The sequence below is a fragment of the Rousettus aegyptiacus genome, unplaced genomic scaffold, assembly GCF_014176215.1.
Source record: "Rousettus aegyptiacus isolate mRouAeg1 unplaced genomic scaffold, mRouAeg1.p scaffold_m13_p_18, whole genome shotgun sequence".
Lineage (NCBI taxonomy): Eukaryota > Metazoa > Chordata > Mammalia > Chiroptera > Pteropodidae > Rousettus > Rousettus aegyptiacus.
Window position 1 is genome coordinate 10,551,845 of NW_023416293.1, and position 27,154 is coordinate 10,578,998.

The window sequence follows — 27,154 nt, forward strand, 5'->3', positions numbered from 1 at the left end:
GCGCTCGCGGGAGAAAGCTAAGACCTGAGATGGCGGGGGGAGCCGGGCCCATCGTGAGAGGCCTCGCGGACCTTACTGTTCGTTCTGTCGTGCCGATCAGCTTTTAAAGTTACCGTCTTAGATAAAAAGTGCTGCCAATATCTAAGTAAAATAAGGGAGTTGGGCAAAATGTATGATATACCATTGTGCTTAAAGACACCAATTTTGGTTTCAGATCTAGATTCAAATTCCAACTCGACCACTTTTCAGTCTGGGCTTTGGGGCGCAGTCTGGGCTTTGGGGCACAGGCTTGGCCCCTGTGAGCATCATTTCCTGTCTACAACATGCGAGTGACGATACCTGTGAACGGATGAAATGGAGGGGTGTGTGTGTCTTAGGGCCCTCTGGGAAATAAAACCCCAGTCGGGCCTTGAGTCGCTGCTGCTCGGTTCCGAGTGGTTCCGGCCCAGGACAACGAGGCTGAGGAAGATGGGGAGCGAGGCGTCACAGGTGGAAATGGACTCTGAGACAGCGATTTGGTGCTGGCAGTGACTGGGGAGCCCTTGGGGGGTGACATCTCTAGGGGAGTGGAGCAGAGGGAGCCGCTCAACTGCGTCGAAAGGTCGCCGCCAACCTCAGGAAGCCCTGGGGTTTCTCCGGTCTTTGGAGCGGCCCCGAATTGAGACAAAGACTCTGGGCCTGTGCGTCCCCTCGGTCACCAGTAACTCGCTGCAGGCTTGGGGGAGAGGATGCCGAAGCCTGATTTTCTCGGTGGGACACAGCGATCAGCTGTCAGCCGCCAACGCTCTTGGCAGCTGGAGGGTTGGGTGCGTTTGTCCCGTAGGGAGGGATGCAGACTGTGCGCTCCTGCAGCGTGGGGCCGCCACTCTCCGCGGGCCCCGCAGTGACTCAGCGTGCTGCAGCAGGCTCGCTTGCTGTCCTTAGCCACAGGGGCTTGCACCGAGGCCCCGCAGCAGCCCGTGGACGACATTGATGCGTGTGGCTCTCGTCCACATCCCGTTTCCCACTGATCAGGGTTCACCGCACACCCCATGGCCCTGAGGAAGCCCTGCTCCCTGCTCTGCATTGTGGAATTCAATCCACAAAGCGCACGTCGATGGGGGCAGAGAAGGAGAGTCATCGAGGAGTTTGAGAAAATGTAAAAGATTCGTATCCACTTGAGTAGATAAACCAAACAGCCTGGCACCTGGCTTAGAGTGAATATTCAATAAAATACTCGCAATACCTTGATGAGGAAGATGCTACTATGATATTTGCATTTACCGGTAAGGATATTGCGACTCAGAGATGAACAGCTACTTAGCCCAGCTGAGCTTTTATAACCAGGTGTCATTTCAGAGTCTGTACTGGAAGCCACTCTACTCTCTTGCCTCCAAGTGGCTATTATTTTTATCATTATTAAAATATAGGAATATTTTCTTACCATTATAAACATCAGGAAAATATGTTCGAGTATGTTAAGGCTTTACAAAAGTCTCAGTAATTTTTAATGTTATTTTAAAGCTAATATCACGAACTTCTTCAGATAAATGAAAACGGATGCAAGGGGTCCTGGGAGCTACCCAGGTTCTGCAACTACATAGTAGGAAACAATCGTAAGATGAAAGAAAACTTGCCCGGTTCATTCAATAGAAAAATCTCTTCTGCATAATGTTCTTGTATCCGGATGACGACAGCCTGGTCTGGAGTTAGAGACTCTGCAGTCGGAGGATTCTAATTCCACTTCCGCCATTAACTAATTTGTTATTCAAACTAGATCATTTCATCACTTCCTGTGTTTTCATATTTGTGAAATAGAAAAATGAGCAACACCTATCCCATAAATATCACGGACTTTTTTTTTTTTTTTTTTTAGGACTAGAAATAAGACAATACAACTGAAACGAAAACAATCTGAAATTAATTGGAAAAAAATTTAACTGTTTTAAAAGTACTAGATTTTAAAATCCCAGGATAAAAAAGTAGACAATTTTTATAATTTTCTGAGGAATCCTCATTAGAATGGTTTCTATCATTTAATTTTTAACGAGATCCTAATTTTTATTAAATCCTTTACACTGAGTCATATCTTCACTCCTATCGATGTAATAAAAACTTGTATATCAAGGATAAATAATTAACTCTTCCTACTTGGCCATTTAACAAAGACTGTTTGACATAAATAGAACTGATGTTCAGTATATCTGTACACTGTCAACTATGGCAACAAATCAATTAGGACTGTAAGGCCGATTCTTTTCAACAATTGGATGGATTTATTAAATCGACCACTATGTTACTTTGTGTTTCAAAAGTACCCCAGATTAGTTTTTCTAGTGTTTCGTCAAGTTTCTTGGATTTATTTTTAGGGCTTCCCAGTTCCTTCAGGGTTAACTGTGTGTTTTCTTTATAAATGGAAACTGACATTCATTTTCACATCTCTCAATTTTAGCCTTTCTCGTCAAGTTCCCCAAGCACCCACTGTTTATATTTTATGTTTCCACATCCCGAAGATGGACTGTTTTTACGATTTCAAATAATTTACAGTTTGGATTTTGTGTCAAGTCTCACATCCTTCTTTGTATCTTTCCGGTTCTTGTCTATGTTCATAGTTTGGGCCTTTTTTCCTTTCTTAGGTAAGATCTCTTCATATTCAAGAAATCACTTAGAGAGTACAAACTTGTGATTACTCAGAAAATTACTTATCTTTGGAGCGACATAAATTGGGTGCATGCATAGCTGAGTAATCGTCCTTGTAGTGGCAATTCGTTGGTTATTTTAAAGTATCTTAAAGATTTACAAGAGGAATTATAGAAGAAATATTTATTTTTGTATGATATAAAAAAGATGAAAGTTAATAATTTATTCAGTTTGTTATGTAACAGGATAGTATTTTTCCTGGTAGAAGTTCTCATTTATTCATATGTAACTGCCTTGAAATTTGTACCTTAAGGACAAAGAAAGGTCACTAGTCCCTCTAACTCCTGGTTCTTTTGTCAAAAATGGACACAGTTAATGAGGTTTGTTTGGTACAGAACAAATTCTCAGACACAGATAGAGATCCTTTCAATGGAAACAAATTTGTTTGGCTTTACCAGGTTACTTAGCGATTAATAATAGCCTCGAGATGCAGGTGACGAAGGTCACCGTGCTAGCTTGCCAACACAATCTAAATGTGCAGCTAGCCCAGCAACGTGGCCGCAGAAGCCCCCAAAACACTATGCATAAAGCAAAACAGGCTATTTTCCGACTCCTTTTTTCATATTAATAAGCAATTTTCAAGAGAAGGGTGGCAAAATGAGGGCCATGCCACTCCAAGTAATTCATTTATTTTGCAATTTAATCTTATGTTGAAAAAAATTGCCCTGCTGCAGGAGCATAGCATGGTGATTTTTAAACGTCAGGGTGTTTCATAAGTAACCTTGTATGAAGTATTGCATTAGCAGCCTTTAACAGAAAATTGCAGCAAAAGTATTTTGAGACATTGAAATAGAAATGTGAATCTTTTCTTCTTTTTGAAACCTTCCCCTGTTATCTTTGAGGTAAATACTCAGATGATTTACTTAATGTCTTATTTATAGAACTAGACACTAAGTTACATATGTATATTTTAAAAAGAATAAAGTACAATTTCAAAACATTGTTTTAAGATGAATCGTTAGATTTGTTCTATTAAAAAATTTAGTTTTCCACATTTGATAACATAACCTATCTATCAGGTGCTTTTTACGTAGTGTATTTTACAATCTTATTTTCTGTTTAAATTTCTTAGACACACACACACACAAATGATGAAAAAGTTTCATTATTTTAATGGAATTTATTTCACCCAGAAAACATGAACTTATTCACCTAATTTAGCTTTTATTCTAATTATTTATGTAATTCGACAAAATGTCAACCTTTCAAGTGCAAGATAATATATGTAACCACGATATTATTTGAATTGTTAACAGAAGTAAGCTTACAATAAATCAAGCATATGTATAAAAGACCGTTACACTTTTAAAATTAGGCTATTGCTGTATAAAATAAATGATTAGGGATTTGTAAATACAAAATCAAAATGTAAAGAAAATCAGTAGATCAAGTGTTTTCTTGGGTATTTATGTCCCAAAAAGTTCATCTTCAGCTAAAGAAATTAATACAGTAATTCAGTTATGGATTTGGTATGTTTCTTCTACTACTGAATTAACTATAATATAGAGATATTTGATTCTAAAAACAACCACTGAAAATTCACTTGAAGTGCTTTTTAAAGATCGCACGAACGTGCAGGTAAGATGGATCACACCACTGATTTTGATGGATGTGGGTGATGGTCGCCCCTCAAAAACTTACTTGATGATCATTAGTGAAAGAATTAACATGTAAGCAGATTTGCAGTCTCATAAATAACTGCAGACTGTTTGGATGCAGGGAGGCGCTGGAGGAGTTTGCAGAGATGAAAGAAAGAGAAGAGAGGAAGGCCAGCCTCGAAAGGGAAGAGAAGAAAAGAGATTACCAAGCCCGGAAGATGCATTACCTCGTCAGCACAAAGCAGGTTGGTCTACCTGTCCCTGACAGCCCCCGCAAGCCGCGCGGGCCTCCGGCCCGACAGAGATGAACTAGCAGGCTGAATGGGACATGACTTGTTGAAGAGATATCACAGGGACGCGGCTTCGAGTTCAATTCCGTGCTTCTGTGTAGGTGCACGCAGGCGCCGTGACTCACCTGTGACAGCGGCTTCCTGCAGGCAGCCAGTGCGACGCTGGCAGACAGGTCGGGGTCAGCAGTGGGGTCAGCAGCGGGGTCAGCAGTGGGGTCTGCAGTGGGGTCTGCCCGCGACAGCACAGCACGAAGGGCAGACCCCAGCTTTCCAAACCCCTTCTGGGCAGCGTCTCATGGTGGTGTCTGTCGATCAAGAACTAACAGGTTACCAAGCTGCGGTGGCTTTTAGGTGTTGTCTGTCCATTGAGATCGCGTGGAGATGAAAACCGTCCTTGCGCACCTGCCAAATTGTGGTGCAAGTTTCCAGGTGTAGCTTTTAGCAGAAGTCCTTCTGCAACTGCATCCTCACACAGAATTAGGAACGTGGACCTTGGAATATTTAGAAACTTATTTTCCTACATGTGGCAAAATTTCACTGCCTCAGATCTTGACGTGGTTGCTAAGAAAAAAAAAATACATTGCATGCAGAGTATGCTGTCCACAGAGAAAGAAAGATGGTTAAAAAGAGCATGGATTTGAGGGTTGAGTTGTGTTTTGGTACTTGAGCTAGAGGCAGAAAACAGACATTTTCTGGGGTTTTATTTTTATTTTTTTCTAGACTTTCGAGTCCAGTCTCATAGTTCTAGCTAGAGTCACACATTTACATGTTTTCAGACGTGAGCCAGTCAAATCCCAGAGGTGGACGGTGAGGAGCTTTGAGACCAGTGTCCTCCTCAGAGCCATCCAAGCCCAGAACCATCTTAACCACTGGACTGGCCATGCGCATTGGGAACAGAGCCCTTGGACTCCCGGCCTCCGGTTCCTGGTCTGAAAAACAATTCTTTTCAATAATGCTGACTTTCTTATTATTTACTTGGATTTGTATAGCTGAGTTATCTTTGTTTTACAGACAAGGAAACTGTTTTTTTTTTTTTTTTTTTTTTTTGATAACTCCGGACCCTCTTTATTCTTTGGATCTTTCTTAGTCTGAGTTCTAATTGTGTTGTTGATACTTGTGATGGATAGTGTTATAGAGAAAGCAATTTTTAAAAGGATGAAATCCAATTTAACTGAAATACTAGTTAATTCTGTCTTATCCAGGGTTATCTAGCTATCGAGTAGGTAGGTAGTGGAATAACTTGGAAAGTCCAGAAAGAATTAGTTTTTTTGCTAATGATAATAATATAGGAAACAGGCATGAATGCTTACCCTGTGCCAGAGTATGGTAGATACTGGGTATGCATTCCTTTTAACACTATTTTTGGTTTTCTTTCAACTTTAAAATGAAGTGCCTGGTTTAACAGTTTAGTTCACAAATGACCACGTGACTCAACTCATGGATCTTAGTGCGTTTTCAAATACTGTTACCGTTACGTTTCAGGGTATGCTTATGTTTACAGATACAGATGCAGGCAGTGCCCTACCCTGCTCCCCTTGTTGTTTGTGCCGTGCGGGCTGCTGGCTGTGCCAGGGCACATGGGACTCTGGCTCGGCGATCACTTGTCCCTGGAGCCCTGCGGCTGCTCTTGCGGTGCCTCGGTGCGCGGGGAGGGCCGAGCGGGCACCTCGCTCTCCCACTCAGGGGGGCGTCATGGGACGTCGCCTTGAGTCCTCTGAGCCTCCTTGTCACTCAGCACCTTGTAGGATCATGGCACAGGTTACCTGGAACGTATGGAAGAGAGTGCCAGGCTCTTCGAGAACATTCAGAAAGCGGTACCACGTGACCAGAGTGTAACCTGCCGAGGACGAACCGTGACTCTGCACTTCTATTTCCTTCCGTTCGTCTTAGCAGTTCAAAGCATCCATTTCCTCATTCCCCTGTTTGTTTTCCTCTAGTTATTAATGGAAATTGGTTAGAAATCTTTAGCATGCTGTCCCCCAAGTCCCGTTTTACACCTGGTTTCACAGACCTAAAGGCCCTAAAGGAGAAACAGTTCCCAAATCACCTTTTTTGGAGAAGTGCTAGAAAAATACTAGGGATTTTTCTGTGGATCTGGCAAGTTGGCATACTTCGTTGAAGTGGTCTTGATATTCGATCACAGTTTACTAAGACAGAAGGATGACCCTTTGGACCACTTTTATTGCCGAAGCGAACTCTGTGTGCACGCGCGCGTGTGTGTGTGCGCACACACGTGTGTGTATGTGTGTGTGCGTGTGTGTGTGCACACACGTGTGTGTATGTGTGTTCACATGTTTTGTGATAGGAATGTGGTGTCATTCTAGTTTCATCTGTTTGCCTTGGTCAGGGGATAACTTGTACTGACTGGATGGTCCTGAAAACTTCAAACGTCGTCTTTTTCATATCCACCAAATTTGCTTTATTTAGCTTTAAATCAGTACTTTTCATCATAGATTAAGAGGCTGAATTTTAAAACTGATATTACAAGTGATAATTACAAACTATCTTTCAGCAAAAAAAAAAAAAGCAATCTTTTATCTTCACCTAAAGAAAAAGATGCAACACTTAAGATTTAATAGTGATTATAAATCTCGACTTTAAAATGTATTGGTTAATTACTCCAACTCACATATTTTCGAGTTCCCGCAGAGTACCTGATCCTGTCCCAGGACTAGGACGTATGTACGTTTACCCAACGGGATTTGTAACCACAGCCAGCAGCATTCAGTTTAAGTTCGGGTCCAATGCCATCTTCTTTAGTAGAAGGAACTGGACAACTTTCCATGACAGCTTAATATAGGTCATCATTGTAATTAATAGCTCTTCATGTTTCTGATTTCACTGATTCTATTTACCGTTTGGCTTATTTTAATTTTTTTAAAATTCCTACTTTTTCAAACCCAAGGAAGACTCAGAGAATGAAAGATTCGTCCTTGAGACTGATTCTTGTTACCGGTTTTCTTGGTGTGACTTGCTCTTAGGGAGATGTCAGGCTACAGATCTGAAAATATTCCTGTTAGATGTTTGCAGATTAATTTTATTGCTTGTTTTAAGAGTTTTGATCTCAACTTATATTAAATATACATTTAAGTACAAAATAGAAGCCAACTATGGATTATTTGTTTTGTAAGGCTTCTGTCAGTTTTCACTCACAGTTCAGGCAGATATTTGAAAATTTACCAAATAAACATTCAAGGGTAAATAACTTTTTATAACAAATATATCAGGATAAGAAATGTCCTGTTGACCTACTTAAAAGAATAATTCTAATAGCATTTTAGCAAGGAGAGAAACCCTGTGTTAGTGGCGATTTCAATAATTTAGAAACGATTTTAATCTAGTTTGAAAAATGCTAATTTTTATATTAAACTTTCACAGCTCTACTATAGCTTAACTTAGATGCATAGAACTATAGCATTAATTTAGACAACTAATGCTTCAGAGAAGGTGAATATTTTCATAAGCCAAAATTGTATTCGTAAATTCGGATTTAGATAATAAATGAAATCGTGTGTTATTTAATGCATTAATAATTTTAGGACAATTATGCTGATATACTAACATGCTTATACTGTTAGCATCGTTTTAAAGTCAGTTTTAAGCTTATTTTTTATGCAAATCCAATGTATATCTTAAAATAGTTCTAAAATCTATTACTACTTTTTACAGATATTAATTATCCCATCTCTATGCAAGCAAATATTTAACACAAATAGAAATTACACAACTAAATAACTAATATTGCAATGACCGAATTAATAGACCCCTCAGGGTTATATTAATTAAAAAGTTCAAGTCATATTAAAGCACCTTTTGTATATGTTTATTTCAATCAGAAAGCTGAACATGGTAACTTATTTGCATAAATAATCAATCACCATTTTCTAGTAGTAATAAGGTTAATTTGTTGCTACAGACATAATAGGATTAGTCAATTATATTTCCCAGAAAATACTGTTTGTTATGCACCGCATCACCTGTAAGACAGGGCTGGGTTTAGCACCCTTATTAAATGAACACATCAAAAAATCTTTGTCCCCGAAAAAGTTTTATGAAAAGAAAGCTAATTTTAGTTGATTTGAATAAGTAAAATGCAAACATGGCCTCCATTTGTACATTTAATTTATCTTTCTGCAAAGATTGATTATTTAATAAAGTTGTTTATTTTGATTCAGTAACCAGTCAAACTAAATCTAACACATATAGGACATATTTCCTTTGAAGAAAATCTCATTTGTAGATTTGTTTTATTCCAGAGCAGCTAACTGACTTTCATTCCCTTGTCCTTGTTCTTGGGTAATAAATTATGTTGTCTGCTCCACCTACTGGTAGATATATGCAAAGGCCTATTGTAGAATTCATTAAAAGACGTTGCCTCTAAAATGTTGCCAGAACGTTTAAAAACCCTCCCGGAGATCAGCAAAATTATGGATACAAATCTGAAGTTCAAGATCCAAATCATAAAACGTTAATGTTTAGAAATATAGGTTATTACGTAGAATTATACACATTAACAGTTTCCTGATTTAGTGGAAATATCCTGTTTTTTATTTTAATATGCTAATCACAAAAAATACATAAATGTAAAATATATTCATAACTCACTATATTATAACTGTGTATATTTATTATAGTTATGACATTTAATAGTTCCAGCATATTCAAGTTAAAACTGAAATGAAAATTTTGAATTTAATTAAAATTTGTACACACAATTTATGGAAATAAATTTCATGTTATCCTTTATATAATAGGTAGGTTTTCAATGCTTTCCCTTTAGTGAATAGTGAAATTTTTCATATGGACATTGAGAACAATTTTCAGTGATTCATGATTCTTTAACAGGTTAATATTGAGTAAACTTTATTTCAGTATTTTTTTTGAGAAAAACAAATGGTTTCAGCTACATTCACTGCCGCTCAAATCATATCACATCTGTACACAGAAGGAAAATACATAAATCTAAAAGTTTTTTTTTTTTTTTTTTTGATATACTCAAGTTAATTGGTACTCTCCTGATATGGGTAACATGTTTATTAGAGAAATCTTGTAAGGTGAGGAAAGGTATAAGTTAAAAATTACAGTAAGTCTCTCCAAGGATTTTTGCTTTTAACTCTGTCTTCCCAGTGCCATAGCAGAGAGATTCTGTGCCTGATGTGTGCTCGGTGCGCGGTAGCTGTGACAGGTCACTTTTAATGCAGGCTGGCGAAGTGACAAGATCGGCAGCCTTCGGCGTGTGAACGCTTGTCACCGTACACGTGGTGTATTTGGGAAGAGTCTTCGGAGGGCCTCTCGTGAGGGGTGGTTCTCGGGGATGGGATGCTCCAGTGTGGTGGGGAACATGCCCACGACGGCGTCCGGAGTGCGCTCCAGGGCCTCGGTCCTGGTCACAAAACCACTGCCGTGGCTTCAAAACACTGATCCTGTCCTTTCCCAGTGTGTGGGTGGGACGTGCTCTCTCTCTCTCTCCTTCCGTCCTGGTACCTTTATATCCACGGTATGGAATATCGTATTTATGATTACCAGGGTTTGATAGAACCTAATTTGGGACATTCATGTGATTCCTTGCTTCAGCTTTCTGGGTTTTTTTCTTCTTCTTTTTTATGTACTTTTAAATTTTTTTTTATTTGCTCAGATCAGTCTGTATTTTGATCAGTAATTCTGAACTGTTCCTGGTCATCCACATTTTTTAAATCTTTGGCCCTTCTTTCACTTCTGTGTAACATCGCCGACTTCTTTTAATTCATTCTTCCAGGTTTCTTTCAAATCCATTCCATCGCGTCCACCCCCCAAACCCTGGACAATGAACACAATGTCTAAAACGCTTTTCTTTTGGCTCCGTCTTGCGCCTCTGACCGAGGTTCAAAACCTCCGACGATTCCGTGTTACCTGTAGGATGCGGCCCAACATTTTCAGCCTAAGCATTTACAAACTCTCCATAATCTGACCCGGCCCTGCCTGTTCAGCCTTAACCTCCTTTATTTCTCAGTGGGAACAGCCTGATACAGACTGGCTTCACAGACTAGAAACAGCCATCATAAGGTTTTCTCTGTGTACATCAGGTGGGTGACTTCTAGTGGCTTGTCATATTGTAGAGATTCAGAAGCTTCCCTTTTTCCCCCACCGGAGAAGGGGAAGCATCTCACAGAGTTTCCAGTAACACTTTGATGGGGCCATTATTTTTCTGTTAAAGATGCGTTCCTCTTCCTCTATGGAATTAAAGTACTCGTAGAATGGAGATGGCCATTAAGTTCTTATTGGTATAGCTCGGTGGAAACAATAGCTAGAAATAGGTCATGATAAGAGAAGGGAAGAAGCGTACAGGTATCTTTCTGGAAAACACCAGCATTCTGGTTATGCCCTGCTCCTTGACTTCCCCTCAATTCAGTGAACTCCCATTTCACCCTTTCTCTGGAATGGTTTAGGGCGTTTAAGAAACATTGATTCTGAGTGTGAATATATACAAAAATAGAGAGAAATTAGGGCCTGCACAGAAAAGAGCGAGTCAAGCTAGAACATTATCTAGATTTCTATGGTGCCTTCCTGTTATTTATCCCCATAATATTCTATGAAGTAGCAGCCTTCTTCCTGGTGACTAGATCCTCTGGACACTTGGCAGGTTTATCCTTTCAAGAAGATCCTGTGACGAATAAAGCTCTGACCACGGTCTTTGGACCCATTGTCGAAGAGGCAGGTCTTCGAGTCTGGTCATTTGTTCTTGGTCCCACGCAAACGGTCCCCATCACACAACCATCACGTGATTCGTAACGATCACAATCTCCATTCAGAAAAGGCCAAGGATGGACAGTGAATTAGCTGCTAACTTTTGCATTTTATTTCCTCCCTCTTTAACGTCGTAGTTTTTGTTATCCTGTAGTATACGAAAGGGGTGGAATTCTTATTTATTGTCAGTACTCTTGGAAGAGACAGAGCGAAATGGTTAAATATCTTGCTGTGTCCCCAGGTGAATCCCTCTTCTGCTCTTCTGTCCTTGCTGTCATGGAACCACTACACATCTATGAAATAGAGCCAAAAACGCTGATAAAAATAAAAATTAAACAAAAGTTAACTAAAAGAGAGTCCCCTTAGGTAGAAAAGTGCCTTGGTTACTTATATATAATCTGTTTTCAATATGCTACATTTTAAAAGTTATTTTTTTTTCAATTTTCTTTGATGAAACACACTATAAACCCCTCCTATACATGTGACAGGAGACAGATTCATGGGCTGTGGGGCCTGAAGCTTATATAGTTTGGAGAGCCATCTTTTTTAGAAGAAAGTATACAAATTTACAACTACAAGAAGATGGAGATTTTTATAATGAGCAAAAAAATTGTTTCAAATACATTTTAAATTTTGACATCTACACTACAACTCAAAAATCTAAAAATATACCAGTTTCATTCATTTCCTGACAGCTAGCACTATAATATTTGTTCACTATATTTTGGCTACATATTCTTTGATTACTTCTTTATTTGATAGTAATTTTGTTGTATTTTTCTACAGTGAGAATAGAAAGCTTATTCACTATTTTTTCTAAGAATACCGATGTAAATTTGTCATTACTATAAAAAAGTTAAGTGATGGATTTCTATTTGAATATCCTGCATTACTAAGCATATTTTTGAAAGGAGAGGTCTTCCACTTCATATAGTAAGTAAGAATCAAATTCTCCATTTATGATTTTCTCTTGTAAATTTTGGAATAATTTTTCATAGTCCAGCTTCCAGATGTACATATTTCAAACCCCACTTTTATCTCCCTACCCACATCAGTATTTCTTAACTTTTGAGTTTAAGGTATAATCCAAAACGAGAAATTACCTATGAACTTAAGATTTCATGCAATATAAAATAGATAAATAATTTAAAAGACATAGAAAATTTGCTCATTATTTTATGTGTTTATTATAATCACAAAATAAAGAAGTACAATTATTATTTTAAAAATATAAAAAATAGTTTCATTTCGGCGTGACAAAGATGATTTTAAGCATGTTAGTATAAAGTGACAGGTTTCTCTCTCATTAACTGATATTTCTCTCTACTGCATCTTTTGACAATTGGAAATATTTCACTCGAAAATGAGTTGTGTTATCCACACAGTGTCACAGGAGAGAGTAAAGAAACAATGAGAGAGTGGAAGGAAGTATGGAGACGAGAGGAGAGGGAAACCATTTGTCTTTAAGTCTTAATCCGTGACTGTCTCTTGGGCCCCAAAATGAATAAGCTCCATGTCTCAGTAGCTATTATTATCCTGAAAGTCTTGCAAAAGGATATAATCTTCCTTAGTTTAGAGAAAAGTTACATTTTCAAGGTGCTTATATAATGTAAAGCATTTCGCTTAGTTTATTAGTCTCCCTAACAAGTTGAATTTCAGTTTTTTTTTTCTCTTAAATTTATTTGGCTTTATTTCCCATTTACTGTATTCATTTTTTTTTGTTATGATGAGAGCTCTTAGAATTTACTTTCTCAATTTTCACATATATCATGCAGCTGTGTCAACTATAGTTATGGTTTATAAGCATGTCTTAATTCTGATTTATAATACTTTCAGATTTAACACAAGAAGGACAGCTTTTATTTCAATCTCAATTATTTACTATCTTTGAGTGAAAAAAATGTAAATGAACAGTTTATTTTGAAAGCTATAATTTTAGTAACTGATATCTATATTTGCTAAAATATCTTATTTTTTAAAGTGCAATCATATATATGTATATACACACATATATGTGTACACACACACACACACACACATATAGCAAAGAAGAAGCTAATATTTTTAAAGACTTACATCACAAGTTAAACCAGGTTATGCAGCTAGACAGAATGCAGCTGACATTCACACTTGGGTCTGGCTGTTGTCAAAACCACGCTTTCTTGTTATGGTATAGTTTGAAGGGAGCTGAGAAAGGTCCTATCTCAAGGATATTTTCCTGGATGAAGGCTGAAATCATATCCTCAAGTTTCTATTTATTTGAACAAGACGGCCTAGGGAGCACTATTAGCCTTTAATGCCTTAAGAAGATCAAGTGCGTACCGAATTAGCTTGTCAGTTCTTTCAAACATCGGGAGGTGAGAGGCAGAACGGCCAATCAGAAGTGTTGTGAAAAGTAATAGGTAGTTGAGGATTAGAACCCCAAAGAATGTAAAGGAGAGCCGTGGCTGATTCGTCGGCAGTCCGACCAAAAATCAACTAGGTAAATAGTCGCTCTGGCCAGCCCTGTTCTACTGTAGAGAAATTTAAGCTGCTCCGCCTATTATCTCAGCACGGTGGTGGGGTGATAGACCGAAAGTGAATATGGGGTAGCTAACAGGTGCGAGGGCAGTGCTGTGGCTTCAAATTTTGAAAAGTGAGAAAAATTAAGAACACCTAGAAACTTGTGAAACAACCCGATAGTGTACCCAAAAAGCCAGGGACTGGACTGTTACTCTTGTTAAGCCACATCTGTTTCTGAGCCAAACATGATATTGTATCAGCCAACTCCTCTTGATTAAATTACTTTCCCTCTATATTATTTTGTGGCCAAATTGGTGTAACCGCTGGAGAGGCTTACCGCGTGAGTGGTGATAAAAGATGACGCGGTGCGAAGGGTGGCGGAATGTTCTGGGCTCCCGACCATCAAGGAGACCAGAGCAAAACAGGAAAGCAGACGATCCCCTTGAGAAGGGAGAGTGTGGGTTGAAGGGGGACACACAGAAACGTGCCAGACTCCTCATCGGGCAGCTCAGTCACGCAAAGCGGCAGGCGCCACGTGTGCCTCGCAGGCACTGCTTCACTACGTGCCGTGCAGGAAGACCGCAGGTCTGCAGACCCAGACGGGGGCGGGCGCAGGGCTCTGAAAACGAGGTGGCCTTTGGCTGTGGACCCGAGATTGTGGCGACCAGATAGGGCGGCGGCAGCGCCCCCACGCGGCAGTCAGCCCCGCACGTGGATAAAACTCCTGTTTACTCCAAAAAAAAAAAAAACCCCTTCTTCAAGGACTCACGGGAAATCGGTGTCCGGCAGAGAGCCCCATGTAGCACTGGGGACAAAATTCAACAAATGCTCCATTCCACTGGTACATTTTCTTTCACAAAAGAAAAGTTTCATTCAGTTGCCTGTTTCTGGAATGGTAAGCATTTTTCCTTTTAGTGATGAATTGCCCTGGAAGTCAGCTCTTAAACCCAAACTATGCGATCATTTTCAGCTCAAACGTCTGTGGACAAACCGAGCAAAGGAACAGGCTGGGCTCCCAGAGGAGGCGTGGACGGGGTCTAGGGGCATGGTGGCCACAGAAGCATGAGAGTGAGTTTTCCCGTGTTTAGCTCAGGGCGCGCAGGCTTCGCTCGTGGGTGCGATGGTCCAGCTCGGAGGGTGTGGCCTCGTGTGTTCGAGGGGCCACAGTGGGGCGTTTGCAGAGCGCCGTGGACTTGGGAGCCCACGCTGGCTGTTATGCCGACAGTAACCCCGAATAAGGTCACCCGGGAGGGCCCTGGCTAGAAGCTGGCGCGGCCTCTTGGCGATGCGCACACGGCACGTCGCGCCTGTGGCCTGAAACCTCCGGTGGCCTTTGTGGCCCTGTGCTTGGCTTTGTCTCCTCCTCTGGTCTTTTCTTCTCTCCCTCCCTCAGTGATTCCCTGTGTATTTTTACTCCGATTCCACGTGGGGCTATTTCTGGCTCTGTCACATCAGAGCGATCGAAAGCTTCTGTTTCTGTGCACATCTTGTTGTTTGTTGTTTTGTGGGAGTGACTCCCCCACCTTGCACACCTTGCACACCAGACACACGCTTCCCCCAGACACCGGGCGTCCACACCGCTCACGACCGTCCGTTCTCAGTGCGGGCGTGTGCCCATCCCAGGGCCAGCGTCAGCGTTCCACGGTCGTTTGTAAGCGATCGGGGCTCTGACTCCCGCAGACAAGCAGGAAGGAGCCACGTCTGGAGAGAGGGCGGCGGGAGCAGAGGGAGGCGGCGGCCGCGGCGGGCTCGCCGGGGGATAAGGACGGGGCCGGCCGGGCTGCAGACACCGCCCGGCCGTGGATAGAGAGGAGGGGTGGTTGCGTGGGGGCGACTGCCCGGAAAGTCTCTTGTGTGGCATTCGCAGAAAGTCTTTCCAAATGCAGTCTGGTTACAGGGAAGTCCGGACTGAAAAAAGCACCAAACCAAAACGAAAAAATTATAATTATATGTAATCTCTCCGCCCTGAGATTTTCTGAGCCGTCACGCCCCTACTGCGTTTCGGGGAGCTCACACCAGCCCCCGCTTCTTCTCCTCCCCTCGCGCTCGGTGAGCTGTGCTGTGATTCCTGCCACGGGAGCAGAGCCCGCTCCTGCAGAGGTCAGCTGTCACCTTCTAATTGCCGTCCCCGCTGCGCGTCCTGCCCACGCCGCTGCCCCGGCCCCTGCCTCTGACCCCGCCGCCCTGGGCCCCGCGCCCGCCGCTGCCCTTCGAGTGTCCTTCCCGGGGCCTCAACTCCCACGTGCTGCTTACACAGACCGGCCGCACTTTATTGCGACTTGCTTTATTTGCACTTTGCAGAGATTGCGGTTTTTTGTTTGTTTGTTTTTTGTGTTTTTGTTTTTTGTTTTTTTGTTTTTTTTACAAATTGCAGGTTTGTGGCAAGCACCAGCAAAAAGATTACAACTCCCCAGAGGCGCACACGACGGTTAGCATCTTTTAGCCAAACCAAGTAGTTCTTAATTACAGTATGTCTGTTGTGTCTTTAGACATAGCGCTATCACACACCCAGTAGACGACAGTATGGCAGAAACCTAACTTTCACATCCACCGGGAAACCAAAACCTGTGTGCGACCCCCTTTCTTTGCGACATGCGCCCTGTTTGGGGTCTGGGGCGGTCCCCACGCATCCCCGAGGCTCTTCCTGCCTGCACCCCCTGCCCCTCCCCCGGTGGCCTGTCCATTTTCCCACCTCCGGCTAGCTTTATTTGAAGACACAACAGCCGCTAGCCGCGGCCGCTCTCCTAGCGTCCAGGCCCACACTGGGCCTTTCGACCTGAGTGTTGGTGGGGAGCCGAATTTTAATAACTCCAGGACAGGCGGGGTGCCCCCGCAGGGCCGCTCCTCCGTCTGCCTTCTCCACCCGGGTGCTTCACCCCAACTTTTCTGTAACTCCGCCTTCTCTTATTTCCTCCTCCGTAAACTTACTACCGGCGCCTTTTGATTCTGTTTCTAACGCGCGCTCCCCGTTCGTACCATTGTCCTGCTCCTGCGGCTCTTTCTTCTCGCCCCTGGATAAGCAGTCTTCGCCTCCTTTCCAGACTTCGGGTCTCTTTCGCTTACTCAGGTAAACGTGGATTGGTCATCTGCTCCGAGCCAGGTACTGAGATAAGGGAAGAAGTCAGGGTTCTCAACGCTGGCTGCACCTCAGCTTTCAGACACAAAGCTAACCTGACGCCCAGACACGTGGTTCAAAGACTCTGGTCGGGTTGGTCAGGGCAGAGCTTGGACGTTGATTTGTGTTATGACCACAGTGCGCAGCCAGAGATGAGAACAAGCCTAAGCAGGTAGAGCAGCGAACACTGCTCTTGCTCTGACAGAGCTTAAATTCCAGTCGGGGAGATAGAAACCGAAAAGCAAACAGGCACACGTGTGCGTAATTAAAAGTTCTCAGTGCCGTGAAGAACGTGAGAGAGCGCGGACCAGGACAGTGTGTTTGGGGTCACAAAGGTCTTTCTAAAGAGTGGTATGTCAGAGTTAAATGTAAGTTAGAAGCACTTATGGTGATATTATCATGGTCGTTTGGACAAGGGTAGTGGCCACGGATACGAACAGAAGCCTATGGACTGAAGATGTATTTTGACGATGAAATTAATAGAACTTGTTGGCGGATTCGGTGTAGAGATGGGAAAAGGTCATTCATCATCCAGGATGATCCTCAGGTGTTTGGCTTAAGATACTGAGAACCGATGGTGCCATTTACTTTTTTCTCTAATAGTCTTGGTTTTAGAATAGCTTTGGGTACACAGCAAAATTGAGAGGAGGTACAGAAGTTTTTCATATACCCCATGACTCTGTACATGTCTTTATCTAGCTTTGCCTTTTCTGGGCATTTTATGTAAATAGAATGATACACCATGTGATATTACATCTTTCTTCTTTGATTTAGCATCTTGATTTTGGGATTCTTCCATGTTATAACATGTATCAGTACTTTTTATCTATTTTTGTGGAGCAGTGTTCCATTCTGTGGATTGCCCCGTTCAGTTAATTTGTCAGCTCGCAGGTGAATGTTTGGGTTGTCACCAGTTTGGGGCATTGATTTATAAACAATGCTGCTCTAAGCATCGGTACACAAGGTTTCGTGAGGGCATACATTTCCATTGCTCTGTGTAGCTTCCCAGGAATAAAATTGTCGTGTGGTAAGTCCTTGGTCACCGTTGCTTCAAATGTTTCTTCTACACCTTTCCGTCGTCTTCTCTGGTATTCCCATGACTTGTATGGCATACCTTCGGTACTCATTTTCGCCAGACTATTTTTCTTTGCCTTTCCATTGTATGAGTTTCTTCTGACATGTCCTCAAGTTGGGAGAGTCTTTCCTCCGCCATGTCCGGACTAGAAATGTATCCATCAAAGGCGCTCTGCGTTTCCGTGACAATGATTTTGATCCCCAGCATTTCGTTTTGATTCCGTCTTCGAATTTCCGTCTTTCTGCTTACCTCGCCCATCTGTTCCTGCACACCGTCTACTCTATCCGTTAGATTCCCTCAGCGTGGAAATCACAGTTGGTTTAAATTTCTCGTCTAATGATTCCAACATCCCTGCCATAACCTAATCCGATTCTGATGCTCGCTCTGTCTCTTCAAAGTGTTTTTTGCCTATGTTTCTGTTTTTTGTAGGCTTCATGCAATTGTAGGACCTGCTTCAGACTTCCTCCTGAGTTCACCTTCTAAAGGAGAATGAGAAAATCAAGAGATCCCCACTATATGCAGAATTAAATGCAATCTGCAGCATGCTAAGGTTTAGACCCCATTTGTCTTCACAAGCTCATCTCAGGCTTAAACTGGCCAACACGATGTTCACCGAGCAGTGGCCCTGTGTTTTTCCATAAATCTGTCTTTATTTTACTCCTTCCTTAGCCTGGTATGCTTTCCTTTTTCTTTTTCTTTTTCTTTTTTTTTTTTAATTGCCTACTCATCTTTAGCACGAATTCAGATACTCTTTCCCGAGTTTTCTAAAGGATATACCATCATCACAGCCTTTGCTGTATGCCTCTTTTTCAACAGTCATTAAAGGACACTTACTACAAGCTGGTTACGTTATTGTCAGTCACAAAATTATTCTCTGAATCCCACCCTCCCGCACTGCTGGCCCTGGCATGACGGGCCGATCGCTTTTTATCCATCTCTGTCCCCACCTTAGATCTAGCAAAGTGTGTCTAAGTTAGTAGAGTCTCAACATTATTGAATGGACTTCATGTGTCGAGAATGGTATCTCGTTTAAGTTTCTTCGTTTTATCGACATTTCACGAGAACATCGTAACATATGATGATAATGATTAAGACATCAAAATGGTCTGTAAAAATAATCTGTTAGCCTAAACAAGCCAAGCCACAGCTGGGGTCTGTAACCCCTCCATAACTCGACTCAAACATTTAAAAATTCTCTCTCTCAATGGCACTGAAAGAAGAGAAGAAGCATTTGTAGTCAGTGACAGATTTTTTTAAAGTCCCGCTCGATCACGTGTGTTCTTTGTGAATCCCAGCATTTCCGTGGAGTGAGTCGCATCCCGTCCGAGGCGCCGTACCTGAGGGTTCCCAGGGCTGTGGTCTGCGACGCAGGTGGACGCCCAGCCTTGTTCACGTGCCTTCTTGTGGAATGTCTTACTAAACGCTGGAGTGTGACAATGTTAACACTCTGACTACCTCCTAACAGCAGGGCAATTATTTGCCGAGTGGGGCTTTTGTAAATCCCCCGGTACAAGGACATCCCGATAGTTATGAAGACGTGCCCTGGTCAGTGCTGACTCCGCAGCCGCCGCCCTGGCAAATAGTTTATTCTCAGTTCCCTGCCCTTCACGTCTCCTTTTTGGGGGATTTTTATCACTCTTCTGTGCTCATTCGGTGTCTTGTTTTTTAAAAGCATTTTTTTTTAATCGAAACTTAGAAGTCACACATATTGCAGACAGCCCTTCTTTGAAAACTTTATGTCTCACAGTATTCACAAATTTCGGATCATGGAGCAAGAAAAATACTTTCTAATCTTGTTCCTTTTTATGACAGTCGGTGACTCCCGGTTGCTGTGTGATTATTATTAGCCAAAGTAAAACTTGAATTCTCCCACTTACCCTGTATACTTGATAGTTCTCCCTTCCTGGGACAAGCAGTTACTTTGAAGTCATGAGAAATTATTATTCTCATGTGGTAAAATATGAAATCGAAACACTAGTAATTGTGCTTTGGGAATTACAGGTATACACAACCCTCTTCAAGTTCTTTTTATTTCATGGAAGCTTGTTTGAAAAGTAAACCTCAGTAACAAAGAGAAGGGGAAAAAAAATTAGACAGAACTTCCCCCAGGCAATTACAAAATAAAGGTCAGTGTATGAGTGGAAAATGACCATAAAAACATTCTTCATGAAATAAAACAGCAAGTGCTTCAAATATATATATATAAAAAAATAGATCTGCTTATTTTCAAATCAATTGCATTTTTAAAGAACTTGCCCATATAACGCTTAAGTGTAAGAATAAAAACTGAGAAGAAAGGAGCCCACGGATAGATTGTCAGAAATATGGAATAGTTCAAAATATTAATGTAACGCTAAGGGTGACTGGGTAACAAATGGTACATTTGCTCGCTGCTCAACCTGACATAATTAATATTCTAGGTCACGCTTAAGTTCCCAGGATGGAAGGTCTGAAGGGGGGAATTCAAGAAAAATATATATCTATTATATAACTCATTGGCTTTTTTTTTTTTTTTTTCTCCTCTCCTTTTGACGAGTCAGAATCGTAGCCTTTAAAAAAAATCAGTGCTTTCACACCTCATTTGCCGTATTCACCACTGGGCCACCAGTCAGTGGTGGGCCGGATGCAAGGAGGTCAGTAGGAAGCCATTAGCAGAGGCCTCTCCTGAGATTTGCTGGGTCTTATTGAGTTGAATGTTAGCATGACAGTACTGCAAATAACTCAGTTGTAGGCTTTTTTTTTTTTTTTTTTTTTAAACAGCACAGATTTCCCCATAGTGTCCGTCACTCTAGAAAATTATTGCTAGAAATGAGGTCCCAAAAGCTAGCTTGGCCGTAGCCCTTCTAAGCTGTGAAAAATGTGAAAACCGAAAAATATGTCATAGTCCCTTAGGATTAATTTTGTCTTTTGTGACTCATAGCAATATTTTAAAAAAATCAACAACAAACCATTATTCACAAGTGGATTCCAAATTTTGAAATACAGCAGTCGAGACTATAGTAAGTTGATGTTGTTTTATTTGCTTAAATAATAATAATGAAATGAATACTGTATTAGCCTAAATGAATAGGATATTTGCTTTAGGGATTGGGGGAGGGCTGGACTGTGTTCATCGACGTAAGTTAGCGAATATATTAAATTGATTTCTAAAATACACCTTGAAGATTTTAAATGACACATTTTAAATTCAATTAAAATATATTTTCTCTCTATATTTGATTTAAATTGCAGAGAGAATACACATGAGGAGGTCTCTATATAGGTTGCAAAATATAATTTAAGAAACCTATCATGTCTGCTGATCTATTTGCATTTCCCGTCTAGCCTGTGTATACATGTGCATGCAAGTGTGGAAGATCAAAGAAGATTTCTAATGGGGGTAAAGTTAATAGCTGGTAGCAGTTCTTCAGGTAGAAGGATATTTTAAAGCATAAATTATAATCTAGTTAAATTGTCTGTATTTCACCATTTAAATCTATGGGATTGTGAACATGATAAACTAACAGACTTCATTTAATTAAATCATCACTAAATGGATTGGGATTTTCTTTCATACACTATGTAGATTTAGTTTAATGTTACGTTAAAATAGTTCTCTTAATATACTATGTGCTTTTTTCTCATTACAATTGATATATCTTCATTGCAGAAAATCACCCTAAAATCATCATAAAAATTACCATCCACTTAAAAGCTACTATCTACTTAAAGCTGTTTTGAATATATGTATATACACATATTTTTATTAAGACAATTTAGCTGTTTATGTATCCACTGTGTTCTATATTTGGTATTATAGTGAGAATGTTAGTATGACATTAAAAAATGGTTTATATAATTGCCTGTAACCTTTCCAACAGATTTTTCTTATATAAATTGCATAGAGGAAAAAACATCTCGAAGAAGAGCCAGTTCAAAATATTTTAAAAATGTTTAAATATATTTATATTAACTTAGTTATTTCTAATAAAACTCAGTCCCCAATTATAACATTGGAAAAGTTGGGTTGGAGGTAACACAATTGTGTGTGGGTCTGTGATAATTTAGTTTTTAATCACAATGTGCTCGAAAGCAAATCAAAGCTGGCATGTTAAGCTGAAAAGAGTATCATCTGTAACTTCTTGGAAAGAATTCGATCGGATTTTGCAATAAACCTCAAACATTTTACTAAGACATTTATGTATCTTCGGAAAACGAGGGCGAAAGAGAGGCTTCGTGGGCCTTTCTGAGTGCATGTTATTCTCGATAAGCATTTAGTGTTCCGTTTTTGAGTGTCCGCTACGTACCAAGTCCTCAGTGAGGCCCTAGGGACGCACGGATAGGTAAAACGGAGTCCCCGTGCTTCAGCGGCGTGCTTGGGGGAGATGGGCCCCCGCAAAGGTGGTCGCGACAACGTAAATAGATTCTGTGCCGGACGCCCCCAGGCGATCACGGGAGCATCGGGGAGAGCGGAGTGAATCTCGCATGAGCTGGCATCAGAGGCGAACACTTATTGACGTGTCAGAGCAGAAATGTATAATTTTCTAGGATGGTTTTTCAAAGACAGCTGTCCTAAGTAAGCATAATGCTTTGGAACCGTGTGTTTCATGAGGTGACTATATTTATGGATACGATGATGGCATGAGAGAAAAAAAACAACGCATTTTTAGGAAAAAACAGGTTCAATGGCGCCATTCTTTACATTAGTCTGGAGCGTCTATGAACAGTCAGACAGGTCATACTGTCCTTTAAAGTGTACTTTTTTCCATACGAACACGTGTTTGTAGAGATGCAAAGAGGATCAGAATGTGGTTCTGTACTCAAACGCCGCTGACTTTTCAGAGATTGGACATCTGCTAGACTTGCATTTAAAAGCTGCCCTACGTACATCTGTTGAGCCTCCACGGCGTAGCAGGTGCTCCGCTAAGCGGGTCCTGACTGTTTTGATGCAGTGTGACAAGGTCAACAGCAAGGGCACCGCAGCACTGCCGAGGTGCGGGATCTAACCACATGAACCCCAAGCACAGGACGTTATTCCGAATATGCACTGGGTTATTTTAAAGGAAAAAAAAAAAGCTAACATGGCTTCCATTAATTAAGCTGTGTAATAACTAATCATTCAGACCATCAAATACATATTGAGTACCTGCTTTGTCACTGAAAGTGGTTCAAACATTGCATATGTGAGTTCGTGTGAGTGGCTGTGTGACTTATAGGTGTGGCTACATGGCGAGTGGTTAGAAAGCAAAATGAATGACTTAAGGTTCTTCTGCCTTTTTTTTTTTTCCCCACAGATGTAATTATGAAAAATAGGTCCCGTGAGGCAAGTAGAAACTATAACTCAGTAGTATTTAGCATGTTGGGTCTTCAGCCACGAATGATCCTGAAATTGTTGGTATAGAGTGAAGACGTAGCGTGAGTGCTTTATGATCTTCTCGGGCCAATCTGAAATTCACCTCCTGTTCAGAACCAGAGTGGTGGTTTCAAAGAGTCCTTGAGCGTCCAAGAAATGTTAAGCTGCGACTCGTTCTTGCTTTCCGTGCATGTGCAAATGAAAGATAAAGATCAAAACGAAGTTCTTTTCCTTTAGATTCCAGGCATATACAATTCACCGTTCCGACAGGAGCCCGACCCTTGGGAGCTGAGGCTGCAGAAGGCGAAGCCTTTGACACACCGACGCTTCGAGCTTCGGCGGCCGAGCTCCAGTTGCCTTAGCAACTGGCTGGCGTGTAGCTCGGCACGGTCCTTCCCTCGCTCGGAGTTCCTGCCGCCCATCAACGGGAGGCAGTGCCAGGTAGGCACTCGTCGGGCCTGTGTGAGACATTGATCGCTGGTCGTATTCTCGCTGCTGCTGCTGCTGCTGCTGTTGTTAAGTTACCGTTTTTTTTTTTTTTTTTTTTTTGGTTTTCGTGACCCAAAAGAAGAAAAAAAGGAAAATTATTTTTTATGGAAATTAATTTTAAATAATAAGTATAAAGTATATTTAAAATATATACCAAGGAAGTCATCAAATATTTCTTTAGTATTGAATTTAGTATATTGTTTTCAATATGAAGTAAACACATAGGACTTAGCCTTTTTATGGAAAAATATTGTTAGGAGTATTTGTTATAACCTGTTGTTACTAGGAAAGAAGCCTCAGTATAATCAAATATACTTAATTTCACCTGTCATCTGGTGATCTGTATCTTCATATACGATTGTAAACCTACTTTAGCCTTGGGGAATTAGAGAGGGCCCCAAACAATGCAAGACTCAAGCAGAGACGGGAAGAAAAGTCACCATGGACTGGAATAAAGCAGGACCGGCACACGACCTCCTGGGGCCAAGGTGGAGTGAGAGGTATCAGGTGACAGTCGTCACTGTCCCGACAGTCACACGGATCAGCAGTTCTGTGATCCCCGTGAACACTTAAACCGGAGCGGACAGGTGCCACCAGGCAGCATCAGGCCAGAAACGATTCATTTTGGTTTGCACGGCCAAGCTCCCAGAATGCCTCACCGTCAGCCCCCTGCGCAGGCTTGCCTCAGTTTACCTCTTGCTGTGCAATAAGTTACTCGAACACCTGTCGACTTGAGCTGCTACACGGTTCTCGCTTACCTCACGGCTTCCGTGGGTCAGCGTTGTAGGTACAGCTCGGGCAGGTGCCCCCGACTCAAGATCTCCCGCAAAGCTGCAGGCACCGTAGCTCCACGGGAGCCCGCCTGTGTGGGGAGGGAGAGGGTGGGCGGTGGGTCTCGTGTCTCGGCCTCGCTCGGCGGCGCGGCCTCGGGCAGGGCAGCTGGCTTTGCTCAGAGCGGGCCACCTAAGAGCGCGAGCGCGGGCTCTCAGACCAGAAGCCGCAGCCTTTCTATGACCCAGTGCCACAGTGACGTCACTCTTGGCCTGCGGTGAAGTGCATAGTCCAGTCCGTGGCCGGGCGTGAACACCGGGCAGTGTGCGTGCCGTTCGGTGAGCCTCGCCGCGAGGCAGCCGGGACGGCCTGCGTTCGTGCCATCCCAGGAGAATCGCCGCTGTAATCACGTGCCGTTTTACGCTTCTACTCTCCACAATTGGCTCCTTGATTCCCTCCGTTTGTATATTTTTGATCTCTCGAAACTACTAACAGATAACACTGTAAACTAGTGGTTTCTAGTATATTGTGGAAAGAGCTGTAAAAAAAATAGTTGAAAATCTATCAAGATAATTTTCCCCCTGGACCACTTTTCTCTTTTTCCTCATCCCTGATTTATTTTAGTTTTAAAAAATCTATATCAATATTTTAATTACCTTTAAATGAATTTGTTTATCCAAAGAAGATATGGAAGCTGAAAAATTCTCCTTATTTCTGAAACAGCGTGGCAAGCAGGGCGGAACTGAGCGAGGAGACAGAGAGACATGATCAGGAATATCTCAGTTTACTCTGGAACACATCCTCAAACTATGATTCCATTATCCTTTTCAACATACGGGTTATTCCAATAAAGGCATATGAAATGAATTTCATAACGAACTGAATTTTTACTATTTGCATTATGCACATTAGTATTTCCATGACAGCAAGCAATGGTTTTCTATGCCATCGGAACGTGCAAGGCATTCATTAGTTATTCGATAAAGGAGATTATTCTCATATCTTCATCGCGTGCGTGTTAACTGTTCAGTGGTTGCTAAGTATCAGGTATAACGTCGTTCACTTGAATACTTACTGCGCGTGTGTCATATGGACAGTCGCCGCTACTCCGTGGAATTCACAGAGTAGTTCTGCATGCCGCCTCTTAGAGAATGCGAGCGTTAGATAGCATTGATAAGATCCAGTTACATGCATGTTTCTGAGTTGAGAACGCTCAAACCAGACCGAATGCCCCACCGTCCGGTGCCCACTTAACCTTAGTTTTCGCGTTTTATAATATCGCTTTGTTGCTTTGATTATTTTCATGCTTTTCTAACACGACTTAGTTTATACTGGTTCGTGTGCGCGTCCTCTCTGTTAACGCGCTTCTCTTGATACCCCCACTTTTATGACTCCTCGCGTCTCCCCCCGACACCATTCTACTTAAATGTATCTTATATACACGTAACGTTCTTAGTATAATTGTGATGTAGATGGAACATGTTATACATGTATCGATATAAAATACGAATGTGGGTAATATGTATGTACATAAAGTTATACATGTATAAATGGTTATATATCCATATGGAAGATATATATACATATATGTATGTAATAGGTATATGTGACCGAGATGTTTTCTAAAACCAACAAGCGGTTGTCTGATCCTCTGAATACCAACTGGGCGTCCAAGGATTCAAGCCAGTTCTGACGCCGATCTCCACCAGGAGTTAACGCAGACGCCACAGTGGAAGGCCTCAGTCCCACAAGACTGTGACCCCGACCCCCACCTCGCACCCCAGCAGCAATTTTCAGGCCTCCCATGCTGCTTACTGCCCAGGTATAAACCGAGGGTTTGCATGACCCCGTCCTAAGGTTGAATGATTTGCTAGAATGGCTCCCGGAGCTCGGGAAGACATTTCATTTACATTTACTGCTTCAGTATAAAGGACGCGAGTGAAGAACCAGACGAAGAGGGCCCGGGTGAGATGCGGACGGGTCCAGAGAGCAGGAGCCTGTGCACCACCCTCCGGGCACACGGATTTGTCCGCTGGTCAGAAGCTCATCACATCTCCCGCGAGAGGTTTTACGACACATCTGTGCAGATGTATGCACACACATGTATATATACACATATATACATATACACACATACCCCTAAATTACATTTGTCTAGCTCACCACAAATTAATGATCCTTGCTAATTTTTTCTTTTCCTGCTCCTTTCTTTCTTCCTTTTTTCCTTCTATTCCCTTATTTGTTTTCCCTTTCCTCCCTTCCCTATCTCCTTCCTTTCTACCCCTGGTCCTCCTCCCTCCTCTGCCATTTTATCCTCCTTTTCTTCCTTCCTTCCTTCCCTCCCTCTCCCCCTCCCTCCCTCCCTCCTTCCTTCTCGTTCTTCCTTAATCCATCTTCTCTTTTCACCTTCTTTTCTCCTCTTTTGACTTCCTTCTTTCCTTCCCTTTTTTTTTTCTTCCTCCCCATCCTGTTTTCACAGAATGGGATTTTTAATGTTGTGATTTTCTTTAATTGAACTACATTTCCTGTATGTAACCTAAGTAATAAAAAGGTATGTCTAGAAGTTTAAGCAATAACTTC

General features: G+C 41.8%; 1 protein-coding gene across 1 annotated transcript in view; it reads left to right on the top strand.

The window, feature by feature from the left end:
- Positions 1-27,154, top strand: part of SPATA17 (spermatogenesis associated 17) — a 92,269-nt gene that overhangs the window by 34,901 nt on the left and 30,214 nt on the right. Inside the window, exons 6-7 of the mRNA XM_016165080.2 lie at positions 4,399-4,522; positions 23,552-23,755. Coding sequence (XP_016020566.2) covers positions 4,399-4,522; positions 23,552-23,755 — 328 coding nt within the window. The remainder of the gene's footprint in view (positions 1-4,398; positions 4,523-23,551; positions 23,756-27,154) is intronic.